General features: G+C 48.9%; 1 protein-coding gene across 1 annotated transcript; it reads right to left on the reverse strand.

The window, feature by feature from the left end:
* Nucleotides 1-3529: 3529 nt before the first annotated feature.
* LOC124030200 (low affinity vacuolar monovalent cation/H(+) antiporter-like) lies at nucleotides 3530-11913 on the reverse strand (the record flags this gene model as incomplete). Its single annotated transcript, XM_046341646.1, has 18 exons — nucleotides 3530-3629; nucleotides 4838-5021; nucleotides 6235-6376; nucleotides 6892-6991; nucleotides 7201-7386; nucleotides 7731-7883; nucleotides 9341-9402; nucleotides 9532-9648; nucleotides 10002-10107; nucleotides 10257-10372; nucleotides 10680-10824; nucleotides 10876-10911; nucleotides 11077-11112; nucleotides 11255-11290; nucleotides 11433-11468; nucleotides 11611-11646; nucleotides 11789-11824; nucleotides 11867-11913. Coding segments are annotated over 18 exons (1674 nt in total), but the record flags the coding sequence as incomplete, so codon positions are not given.
* Nucleotides 11914-11965: the final 52 nt, after the last annotated feature.

Here is an 11965-nt window from a genome sequence, read left to right on the forward strand (position 1 = left end):
TTTACATTTACATTTAAGTCATTTAGCAGACGCTCTTATCCAGAGCGACTTACAAATTGGTGCATTCACCTTATGACATCCAGTGGAACAGCCACTTTACAATAGTGCATCTAAATATTTTAAGGGGGAGGGGGGTGAGAAGGATTACTTTATCCTATCCTAAGTATTCCTTAAAGAGGTGGGGTTTCAGGTGTCTCCGGAAGGTGGTGATTGACTCCGCTGTCCTGGCGTCGTGAGGAGTTTGTTCCACCATTGGGGAGCCAGAGCAGCGAACAGTTTTGACTGGGCTGAGCGGGAACTGTACTTCCTCAGTGGTAGGGAGACGAGCAGGCCAGAGGTGGATGAACGCAGTGCCCTTATTTGGGTGTAGGGCCTGATCAGAGCCTGGAGGTACTGAGGTGCCGTTCCCCTCACAGCTCCGTAGGCAAGCACCATGGTCTTGTAGCGGATGCGAGCTTCAACTGGAAGCCAGTGGAGAGAGCGGAGGAGCGGGGTGACGTTGGCACAGGCAGGAGCCCAGCCAACAGCGGTTGCAGTAATCCAGACGGGAGATGACAAGTGCCTGGATTAGGACCTGCGCCGCTTCCTGTGTGAGGCAGGGCGTACTCTGCGGATGTTGTAGAGCATGAACCTACAGGAACGTGCCACCGTCTTGATGTTAGTTGAGAACGACATTGGGTGTTGTCCAGGATCACACCAATGTTCTTAGCGCTCTGGGAGGAGGACACAATGGAGTTGTCAACCGTGATGGCGAGATCATGGAACGGGCAGTCCTTCCCCGGGAGGAAGAGCAGCTCCGTCTTGCCGAAATATATATATATGTCAGAGCAGCATTGACTAAGATAGTGGCATAGTATAGAATACAGTGTATTCTTATGAGATGGGTGATGCAATATTTACACAAAATTAAAGTGACTAAGATACCGTAGAATAGTATAGAGTACAGTTTACACATGAGATGAGTAATGCTAGTTACGGGACATTATTAAAGTGGCTAGTGATCCATTTCTAAAAGTGTCCAGTGATTCCTAATCTATGTCTATAGGCAGCCGCCTCTGATGTGCTAGTGATGGCTGTTTAGCAGTCCGATGGCCTTGAGATTGAAAAACAGTTTCTGTCTCCAGTCCCTGCTTTGATGCACCTGTACTGACCTCCCCTTCTGGATGGTAGCTGGGTGAACAGACAGTGGCTCGGGTGGTTGATGTCCTTGATGATCGTTTTTGCATCCCTACACCATTGGGTGCTGTAGGTGTCCAGGATGGCAGGAAGTTTGCCCCCGGTAATGCTTTGGGCAGACCGCACCACCCTCTGGAGAGCTTTGCGGTTGTAGGCGGTGCAGATGCCATATCAGGCGGTGATACAGCCCGACAGGATGCTCTTGAATGTGCATTTGTAAAAGTTTGAGAGGGTTTTAGGTGTTACGGCAAATTTCTTTAGCCTCCTGAGGTTGAAGAGGCGCTGTTGCGCTGCCTTCACCACACACCGTCTGTGTGGGTGGACCATTTCAGTTTGTCAGTGATGTGTACGCAGAGGAACTTGAAGCTTTCCACCTTCTTCACTGCGGTCCCATCGATGTGGATAGCGGGGTGCTACACAATCTCATTTTTGTTGACATTGAGTGAGAGGTTATTTTCCTGGCACCACACTCCCAGAGCCCTCACCTTCTCCCTGTAGACTGTCTCATCGTTGTTGGTAATCAAGCCTACCACTGTAGTATCGTCCGCAAACTTGATGATTGAGTTGGAGGCATGCATGGCCACGCAGTCGTGGGTGAACAGGGAGTACAGGAGGAGGCTGAGCACGCACCCTTGTGGGGCCCCGGGGGGCGACCCGTCAAGAAGTCCTGGACCCAGTTGCACAGGGCGGGGCTCAAACCCAGGGCCTCGAGCTTGAAGGGTACTATGGGGTTGAATGCTGAGCTATAGTCAATGAACAGCATTCTTACATAGGAATGCCTCTTGTCCAGATTGGACAGGACAGGGTGCAGGCGATTGCGTCATCTGTGGACCTATTGGGGCAGTAAGCAAGTTGTAGTGGGTCTAGGGTGACAGGTAAGGTAGAGGTGACATGATCCTTGACTAGTCTCTCAAAGCACTTCATGATGACAGAAGTGAGTGCTATAGGGCGATAGTCATTTAGTTCAATTACCTTTGCTTTCTTAGATACAGAGACAATGGTGGCAATCTTGAAGCATGTGGGGACAACAGACTGGGATAGGAAAAAGATTGAATACATCTGTAAATGGGACATTATTAACATGCTCTGAGGACGCAGCTCGAGCACATGCTCCGAGGACGCAGCTTGGTACCATCTGGGCCGGCAGCTTCTCGAGGGTTAACACGCTTAAATGTCTTACACACGTCAGCCACAGAAAAGCAGAGCCCACAGTCCTTGATAGCGGGCCACGTCGGTGGTACTGCATTATCCTCAAAGCGAGCAAAGGTGGTGTTCAGCCTGTCCGGAAGCAAGACAATGGTGTCCGCGGCGTGGCTAATTTTCCTTTTATAATCCGTGATGGTCTATAGACCCTGCCACATATGTCGCGTCGGGGCCGTTGAACTGGGACTTAACTCTATCCCTATACCGACGTTTAGCCTGCTTTATTGCTTTGCGGAGGGAATAACTACACTGTTTGTATTTCTCCATATTCCCAGTCTTCTTGCCCTGGTTAAATGCGGTTTGCCCTGGTTAAATGCAGTTTTGAGCGAAAGCTCCTCTCTATCCACGGTTTCTGGTTGGGGTAGGCTTTAATAGTCACAGTGGGTACAACATCTCCTATGCACTTCCTGATAAACTCATTCACCGTATCGGTATATGTGTCGATAATCTTTTCTGAAGCTACTCTGAACATATCCCAGTCCTCATGATCAAAACAATCTTGAAGCGTGGATTTCGATTGGTCAGACCTGCATTGAATAGTCATTACCACGGGTGCTCCCTGTTTGAGTTTCTGCCTATAGGAGGGGAGGAGCAAGATGGAATCGTGGTCTGATTGGTGAATGGAGGGCCTTATATGCATTCTGGAAGGTATTATAACAATGGTTGAGGGTTTTAGCAGCGTGAGAACAACAATCAATATGTTGATTGAATTTCGGGAGCCTTTTCCTCAAATTTGCTTTGTTAAAATCCCCAGCTACAATAAATCCAGCCTCAGGATATGTGGTTTCCAGTTTGCATAAAGTCCAGTGAAGCTCTTTGAGGGCCGTCGTGGTATCGGGCTTGAGGGGAGATGTAGATCGCTGTGGCTATTATTGACGAAAACTATTTTGGGAGATAGCATTTGATTGTGAGAAATTCTAGGTTGGGTGAACAGAAGGACTTGAGTTCCTGTATGTTACACCATAAGTCGTTAATCATAAAACCTATACCTCCACCCTTCTGCTTCCCGGAGAATACATCTCGGCGCGATGTACTGAGAACCCAACTGGCTTTACAGAGTCCGACTGTATATCTCGAGGGACTTGCCTGTGTGCACACGTGTGTTTCTTTGTGTGTGCTTACATATGTGCATGTGTGTTCATGCTCTTACCTCCTACTGATATGAAGAGCAGGGCTGAGCTGACCCCTGCAGAGCGGCTGTTGAACCTCTGCTCCCTGTGTTTAAAGCCCCCGATGATCATGCTGATACCCTTGGTAGACAGGAGACATGATGTAGTCCAGTCACTAAAACTCCAGTCACGAGTCCCCTGTGCTCAAGGCCAAGGGAAAGTCAGAGTCTCTTATGGCTGAAATCCCAGTCCCCGTGTTCGAGTTCTGGTCCAAGTGCTGGGTCCACATTAAGTCAAAATAACTTTATTTAATCCGTCAGATATAGAGTAGCGGCAAGAGGGATTTACTCAAATGGTTTGCTATCCATTTTCCTTTCTGTGCCACCAAATGTTTGCAAACTGGTAATGTTACCAGCGCCACATTCAGTTGAAAAACGTTAGATTTAAAAAAATACCATGAATAGAGCCAACATTATCCCTTATGTCAGAGAGGCATGTTTGTTCTACATAGCATATTTCTATCTGAACGTTCCAAAACGCTGCATCCTGCTGAGCGTGCCCCAGGTGGTTGGCTATAGCGAACTAATGAGGTAACATGACTGAACAAGGTGTAGCCTAAACAAATGGTTAAGTCCCGTCTGCAAGTAGCCTAGTTTTAGAACGTTCTGCAATATCATTTAGAAATGTAAAATGTGTAGCGACGGTATTATGGGTCATGTCTTTTTAACGGTAAGGGCTAGAATCAAACCATTTTCTCTGAAGAAAATAAGGAGAAGTGGCTAGTATGTTGGCTACATAACCGGGCTATGAAATGCAGTGGGGAAAGTGCGAGGGGTTGAGCGAGTCTACAAATTCAAAAACAATTCTATACTCAAGGGAGAGAAAAACATAGCTGGACGGTTGTTCTACTATTCAATTTAAAGCTGCTACTGTTTTTAAATTTCATGAAGCATCTTGTGTTTTTTAACCAGGCAAGGGGTATCTATCTGGTGACTGGTTAGCTACAGGGAAGAAAGTCGCCTGCGTGATGTGTATAATCGGAGGCGGAGCTGAGCCTGTCTGGCCACACACATTGCTTGCTCCCCCGCAGCTCACCAGCTGGATGTAGGCTGGGCTGTGTGTGGTGCATCCGATCCACTGCAGAATAGAACATTTTCCTTAGTTCTAGTTTTCTGGGTCTATTTAGTCAGTTACAGTCTCATCAATTGCCACTGAAAAGTAGGTGTTTGAGTAATAATGTAGTCTATTTTTGTTGAGGAAATAAACACTTGTGTTTGTGTGTCAGTCTTCGAGGGTAATGTTTTTGTGTATATCAGGGAGATGCCCGTGTGTGTCTAGGTGCCACTCACTGGGATAAAGAGAATACAGCCCAGCAGGGTTCCAGTGAGAGCAGCTTTGACGATCTCCTCATAGCACTTGGTGCCGGCCTTGTGACCCCTCAACAGGGCAGTGATGTAGAAGGTCATCTCTGTGATGGAGCCAAACGTAGCGTTCACCACTGCTCCCACCGCAAAGTTACTCTGGGCTGAAATACTGCAGAGAGAGACAGCGTGTTACTCTGGGCTGAGATACTCAGAGAGAGACAGGGTGTTACTCTGGGCTGAAATACTGCAGAGAGAGACAGGGTGTTACTCTGGGCTGAAATACTGCAGAGAGAGACAGGGTGTTAATCTGGGCTGAAATACTGCAGAGAGAGACAGGGTGTTACTCTGGGCTGAAATACTGCAGAGAGAGACAGGGTGTTACTCTGGGCTGAGATACTGCAGAGAGAGACAGGGTGTTACTCTGGGCTGAAATACTGCAGAGAGAGACAGCGTGTTAGTCTGGGCTGAGATACTGCAGAGAGAGACAGGGTGTTACTCTGGGCTGAGATACTGCAGAGAGAGACAGGGTGTTACTCTGGGCTGAGATACTGCAGAGAGAGACAGCGTGTTACTCTGGGCTGAGATACTGCAGAGAGAGAGACAGCGTGTTACTCTGGGCTGAGATACTGCAGAGAGAGAGACAGCGTGTTACTCTGGGCTGAGATACTGCAGAGAGAGAGACAGCGTGTTACTCTGGGCTGAGATACTGCAGAGAGAGAGACCGCGTGTTACTCTGGGCTGAGATACTGCAGAGAGAGAGACCGCGTGTTACTCTGGGCTGAGATACTGCAGAGAGAGACAGCGTGTTACTCTGGGCTGAGATACTGCAGAGAGAGAGACAGCGTGTTACTCTGGGCTGAGATACTGCAGAGAGAGACAGCGTGTTACTCTGGGCTGAGATACTGCAGAGAGAGACAGGGTGTTACTCTGGGCTGAGATACTGCAGAGAGAGACAGCGTGTTACTCTGGGCTGAAATACTGCAGAGAGAGACAGGGTGTTACTCTGGGCTGAGATACTGCAGAGAGAGACAGGGTGTTACTCTGGGCTGAGATACTGCAGAGAGAGACAGTGTGTTACTCTGGGCTGAGATACTGCAGAGAGAGACAGGGTGTTACTCTGGGCTGAGATACTGCAGAGAGAGACAGTGTGTTACTCTGGGCTGAGATACTGCAGAGAGAGACAGCGTGTTACTCTGGGCTGAGATACTGACAGTGTGTTACTCTGGGCTGAGATACTGCAGAGAGACAGTGTGTTACTCTGGGCTGAGATACTGCAGAGAGAGAGACAGTGTGTTACTCTGGGCTGAGATACTGCAGAGAGACAGACCGCGTGTTACTCTGGGCTGAGATGCACCATTTGAACTACTAACACCGAATCTTACCTGGCGATGCCCATGCCAATGTAATAGGACAGTGGGATGATGGAGCTGACGGCAGCGCCGAACTTGGCCTCCGAGCTGACAAACTGGTTCTCTGTGTCCACGTAGCCGACCACCAGGGTTGTGATGACCAGGGGCAGCAGGTCTGGGTGGACACACTGCTTTAAGGAGCACCAGTGGAAAGTCTACAGCGCTGTGTTGGATATCAACTACATTGCAGAATCACAGATCTATAAATAACCTTGCATCCTAAAAAACTACTCATTGTGTGAACCAAATGAATGATTTTATACCTCTTTTTGCTTAAACCGATACCGATTCAAACCTGCTGATTGTCTGCTTTAAACAAAGTGGTGATGCACTGTAAAGAACCACTAAGCAGAAATGCTGACCACTGCTGGACAGGGTAAAAGGTGCAACTTGCAGGACATTCCATTAGGTCCTTGGTGGTGTTCCAGGTCATCTGTTTTGTAGTCACGCTGCCCAACTCATAATATCTCTATAGCAAATGAATATGGTTCCTAGGACACAAAACACTTCTCCAGGTCTGATCATCTAAGCCGTGTGACTGCATAAAGACGACCTGGAACGCCACCACCAGTTCCCTGGCATGAATCAGGTGATAGATAATCACAACCATAATGGTCTGTTAAAGGATACTGACAGCGAACACATTGATTCCATCCAAGGTGTATTTGTAGTAGTACCAGTTGAAGGCGTGGTAGCAACAGAGAAGCACTTGGCTATCACACCCTTGTTGCTGCAAAAGAGACAGAAAAACATAGCAAAAGCAATCGTCAAAATTATAAATTTCCAAATCTTGGAAAAGGATTACTCTAAAAAACACTGTGCCATTATTTGAAATCCACAGGGCCAAGTTAATGGGTTGGATTAAAGTGGTAACTAGTTCAGAGGCTGTGATAATGTCAACACCACATGGAAGGGGAAGATCTTGATGAGCTCGTCCACCTTTTTCAGCCGGTGGATGTGGACGTCCTCAGGGGGCATGAGGAGGATGATGGCCAGGGTGCGGGCATTCATCTTGGCCACAGGGATGGTGAAGACCAGGATCCAGGAGAGGAAGCAGGCCAGGCTGTGGATCAGCCCCAGGAGAGGGTAGCCTAGCAACAACCACACATAGGTACTGACACGACACTGCACAGGAGACCAGGCAGGCAAGCAAGCAGGCACAGACACGCATGCAAACACAAACAAAAGCACGTGCACACACATAGTGGGGAGAGATGTGAAAAAGTACTGGTTATGAAATGGTCTTGGCAAAAGCTTGAAAACAGAGCAGAACAGAGCAGCCAATCAGGCACTCTGATTGAGTTTAGAGATTGATGTCTTGTTAGTCTGAACAAATGAAACACATTCCATCGCAATCCACATAAGGTAAACAACATACGCTTATAAGGATATAACTTTTGACAAATATTATTTGAGAAAATATTAGCCCACACAGGGGTTGAGGCGATAGGCGAGGGGACAAGACTCACCCAGTAACGCGTCCGTTGTGGGGGGACCTCGATGGGGACAGAAGGGGGCATGAGCAGGGGTGTAGACTCCTTCACCTCCTTTGAGTCAGATTCCTCTGGGATGGCCTCACAGTGAGGGAACTTCACACAGCATCGCCTGACCAGGCTTCTGGGCTAAACATCCAGGTGAAAGAAGGAGCGAGTGTGATGGATGGATGGAGGGAGCGAAGGAGAGAGCGTGATGGATGGAGGGAGCGAAGGAGAGAGCGTGATGGATGGAGGGAGCGAAGGAGAGAGCGTGATGGATGGAGGGAGCAAAGAGAGAGCGTGATGGATGGAGGGAGCAAAGGAGAGAGCGTGATGGATGGAGGGAGCAAAGGAGAGAGCGTGTTGGATGGAGGGAGCGAAGGAGGAGCGTGTTGGATAGAGGGAGCGAAGGAGAGAGCGTGTTGGATAGAGGGAGCGAAGGAGAGAGCGTGTTGATAGAGGGAGCGAAGGAGAGAGCGTGTTGGATAGAGGGAGCGAAGGAGAGAGCGTGTTGGATAGAGGGAGCGAAGGAGAGAGCGTGTTGGATAGAGGGAGCGAAGGAGAGAGCGTGTGATTGGATAGAGGGAGCGAAGGAGAGAGCGTGTTGGATGAGCGTGTTGGATAGAGGGAGCGAAGGAGAGAGCGTGTTGGATAGAGGGAGCGAAGGAGAGAGCGTGATGGATAGAGGGAGCGAAGGAGAGAGCGTGATGGATAGAGGGAGCGAAGGGAGAGAGCGTGATGGATAGAGGGAGCGAAGGAGAGAGCGTGATGGATAGAGGGAGCGAAGGAGAGAGCGGGATGGATAGAGGGAGCGAAGGAGAGAGCGGGATGGATAGAGGGAGCGAAGGAGAGAGCGGGATGGATAGAGGGAGCGAAGGAGAGAGCGGGATGGATAGAGGGAGCGAAGGAGAGAGCGGGATGGATGGAGGGAGCGAAGGAGAGAGCGGGATGGATGGAGGGAGCGAAGGAGAGAGCGGGATGGATGGAGGAGCGAGGGAGCGAAGGAGAGAGCGGGATGGATGGAGGGAGCGAAGGAGAGAGCGGGATGGATGGAGGGAGCGAAGGAGAGAGCGGGATGGATGGAGGAGCGAAGGAGAGAGCGGGATGGATGGAGGGAGCGAAGGAGAGAGCGGGATGGATGGAGGGAGCGAAGGAGAGCGATGGATGGAGGGAGGAGGGAGCGTGATGGATGGAGGAGCGAAGGAGAGAGCGTGATGGATGGAGGGAGCGAAGGAGAGAGCGTGATGGATGGAGGAAGCGAAGGAGAGAGCGGGATGGATACATTATTAAACCTTATTAATAAACACTAGTATCAGGAGCATCAGTTTGACTATAACAATATTAAAATGGGGCCCAGAGAGTGAGAGTATTGAGGTGACAATTGCACACACTTCTAACAAGACCATGAATATAGCTGGGTGTTCAAGTCTTTATTTATTGTTGAGTTGTTGGACCTAGTTGTTGTAACGGTGTATGAGGAGCAAGGAGAATGATGAACACAGGGATCAAGCTGGTTCCTTGAGGCTAAACGTCACCCTGACCAGGCAATAATCAATGGAGAACAAGCCAAGACAAGAGCATAATCAACCAGTCATAACTGTTACCTTTAGTATGGACTTCCCAAAGGGCCACAGAAAGTAGCATGATAACTTCCAACACAGCTTCCCTGAAATAACATTCCAGACCCAAAAATATTAGAATTCAAATTCAGATTTATGTCATCCCGACATAAATAAATGCAGATTTTATTTAAAAGAACATTAAAATGTGTGTATTAGATGAAAGGGGTTCCTACCATAGGGAACTCCAATGATGGTCAGAAACATTAGGACACAGACCAAGAGGTAGGCTAAAGAGATCCACCATCCAAATAAAATCAAGTATGCTATGTTTCCACAAGTGATCAATGAACCTGAAATCAAAGAGATAAAAACAATGTGTATTCTATTCAACAACATATAGTCTCTACTCTATATCTATAGACCACTGCAATCTTGAGTATTTTCCCTCAAACATTTAAAAAATGATTCACATCAAGCCATGGTCATGTTCATTGGGGCACATGGTAGCTAAACGTTATCAAAAACGTTGCCACGGAAAACAAAAACATTTCTTATTGGACATGTTCAGATAGGATCTCCCCGTTTCGGGGGGCAGTTATCTCCGTTTGGTGACTACTGAACACGACCCGCACCTTCTCTAATGATCGTCATATTTGAGGTTCGAGGGGGCAAGTGAATGAGGAGCAGGAGGACAGACACTAACCTTGGGGTCTGACAAAGTTCAGCTCTGAGTACAGCTCCCTCACAATGTCCGACCTGTCCTCGATGGGCCTCTCAGTCACGTGACTCTTCCACTTTCTGAAGCCAAACTGAACATGTGCACACACACAACCAGACACACACCATCACTTCCAAATTGAAGAGATATTTTGTAAATCATTCAAATGAAAACTGTTTTACATGGAAGACAAAAACTGCCAGGCTTTGTTTTCTCTGTTGTGTCCAAAACTCCACCCACCCTGTAGTTGTTGGCCAGTTTGTTTGCCTCTACTTCATTCTCTGCTCGGATGGTGGTCCTCAAGCTCGAGCCATCCTGCCAAACCTCTTCCCCATGGTGACAAGGAGTGGTGCATCCTGAGGGAACAGTCACCAAGTTGCCAAACAAATGGATAAAATGGTCCGGCCAAGACGAGGAAAACAATAAGACAAGAAAAATGGATGAAGTCTTCCATGAAGTATCACACTAACATATGGACATTTAAATATGTTTGATATAGCAGTATTTCATGAATATTGTTTCTCCCAAGGGTGTAGAGCTTAGCCAGTCCAAAAAACTAAATTACACCAATGCTATCGGTTGTACAGAGCATCATGGGTACTTTAGCAAACAGTCAGTGTTGGTTGTGACTGTATGTGCTGCCAGGACAGGCTGTAGCCTCACCTTTGTGTGCAGACAAACATTTGGGGGTGTATTGATGGGAGACATCTGGGGAGGGTCTCGCCCACATGACTGCCAATGTCCACACACAGTCTGTCACACTGGGATGTACGGCGGTAGACCCTGGGGTCATGGTCCCATTGGGTATCTGGGAACAAACGAGAGAGAGGAACACACAGTCTGTCACACTGGGATGTACGGCGGTAGACCCTGGGGTCATGGTCCCATTGGGTATCTGAGGAACAAACGAGAGAGAGGAACACACAGTCTGTCACACTGGGATGTACGGCGGTAGACCCTGGGGTCATGGTCCCATTGGGTATCTGAGGGAACAAACGAGAGAGAGGAACACACAACAAACGAGAGAGAGGAACACACAGTCTGTCACACTGGGATGTACGGCGGTAGACCCTGGGGTCATGGTCCCATTGGGTATCTGAGGGAACAAACGAGAGAGAGGAACACACAGTCTGTCACACTGGGATGTACGGCGGTAGACCCTGGGGTCATGGTCCCATTGGGTATCTGAGGGAACAAACGAGAGAGAGGAACACACAGTCTGTCACACTGGGATGTACGGCGGTAGACCCTGGGGTCATGGTCCCATTGGGTATCTGAGGGAACAAACGAGAGAGAGGAACACACAGTCTGTCACACTGGGATGTACGGCGGTAGACCCTGGGGTCATGGTCCCATTGGGTATCTGAGGGAACAAACGAGAGAGAGGAACACACAGTCTGTCACACTGGGATGTACGGCGGTAGACCCTGGGGTCATGGTCCCATTGGGTATCTGAGGGAACAAACGAGAGAGAGGAACACACAGTCTGTCACACTGGGATGTACGGCGGTAGACCCTGGGGTCATGGTCCCATTGGGTATCTGAGGGAACAAACGAGAGAGAGGAACACACAGTCTGTCACACTGGGATGTACGGCGGTAGACCCTGGGGTCATGGTCCCATTGGGTATCTGAGGGAACAAACGAGAGAGAGGAACACACAGTCTGTCACACTGGGATGTACGGCGGTAGACCCTGGGGTCATGGTCCCATTGGGTATCTGAGGGAACAAACGAGAGAGAGGAACACACAGTCTGTCACACTGGGATGTACGGCGGTAGACCCTGGGGTCATGGTCCCATTGGGTATCTGAGGGAACAAACGAGGAGAGGAACACACAGTCTGTCACACTGGGATGTACGTGCGGTAGACCCTGGGGTCATGGTCCCATTGGGTATCTGAGGGAACAAACGAGGGAGAGGAACACACAGTCTGTCACACTGGGATGTA

The sequence above is a fragment of the Oncorhynchus gorbuscha genome, unplaced genomic scaffold (genome assembly GCF_021184085.1).
Source record: "Oncorhynchus gorbuscha isolate QuinsamMale2020 ecotype Even-year unplaced genomic scaffold, OgorEven_v1.0 Un_scaffold_9882, whole genome shotgun sequence".
Taxonomy (NCBI): Eukaryota; Metazoa; Chordata; class Actinopteri; order Salmoniformes; family Salmonidae; genus Oncorhynchus; species Oncorhynchus gorbuscha.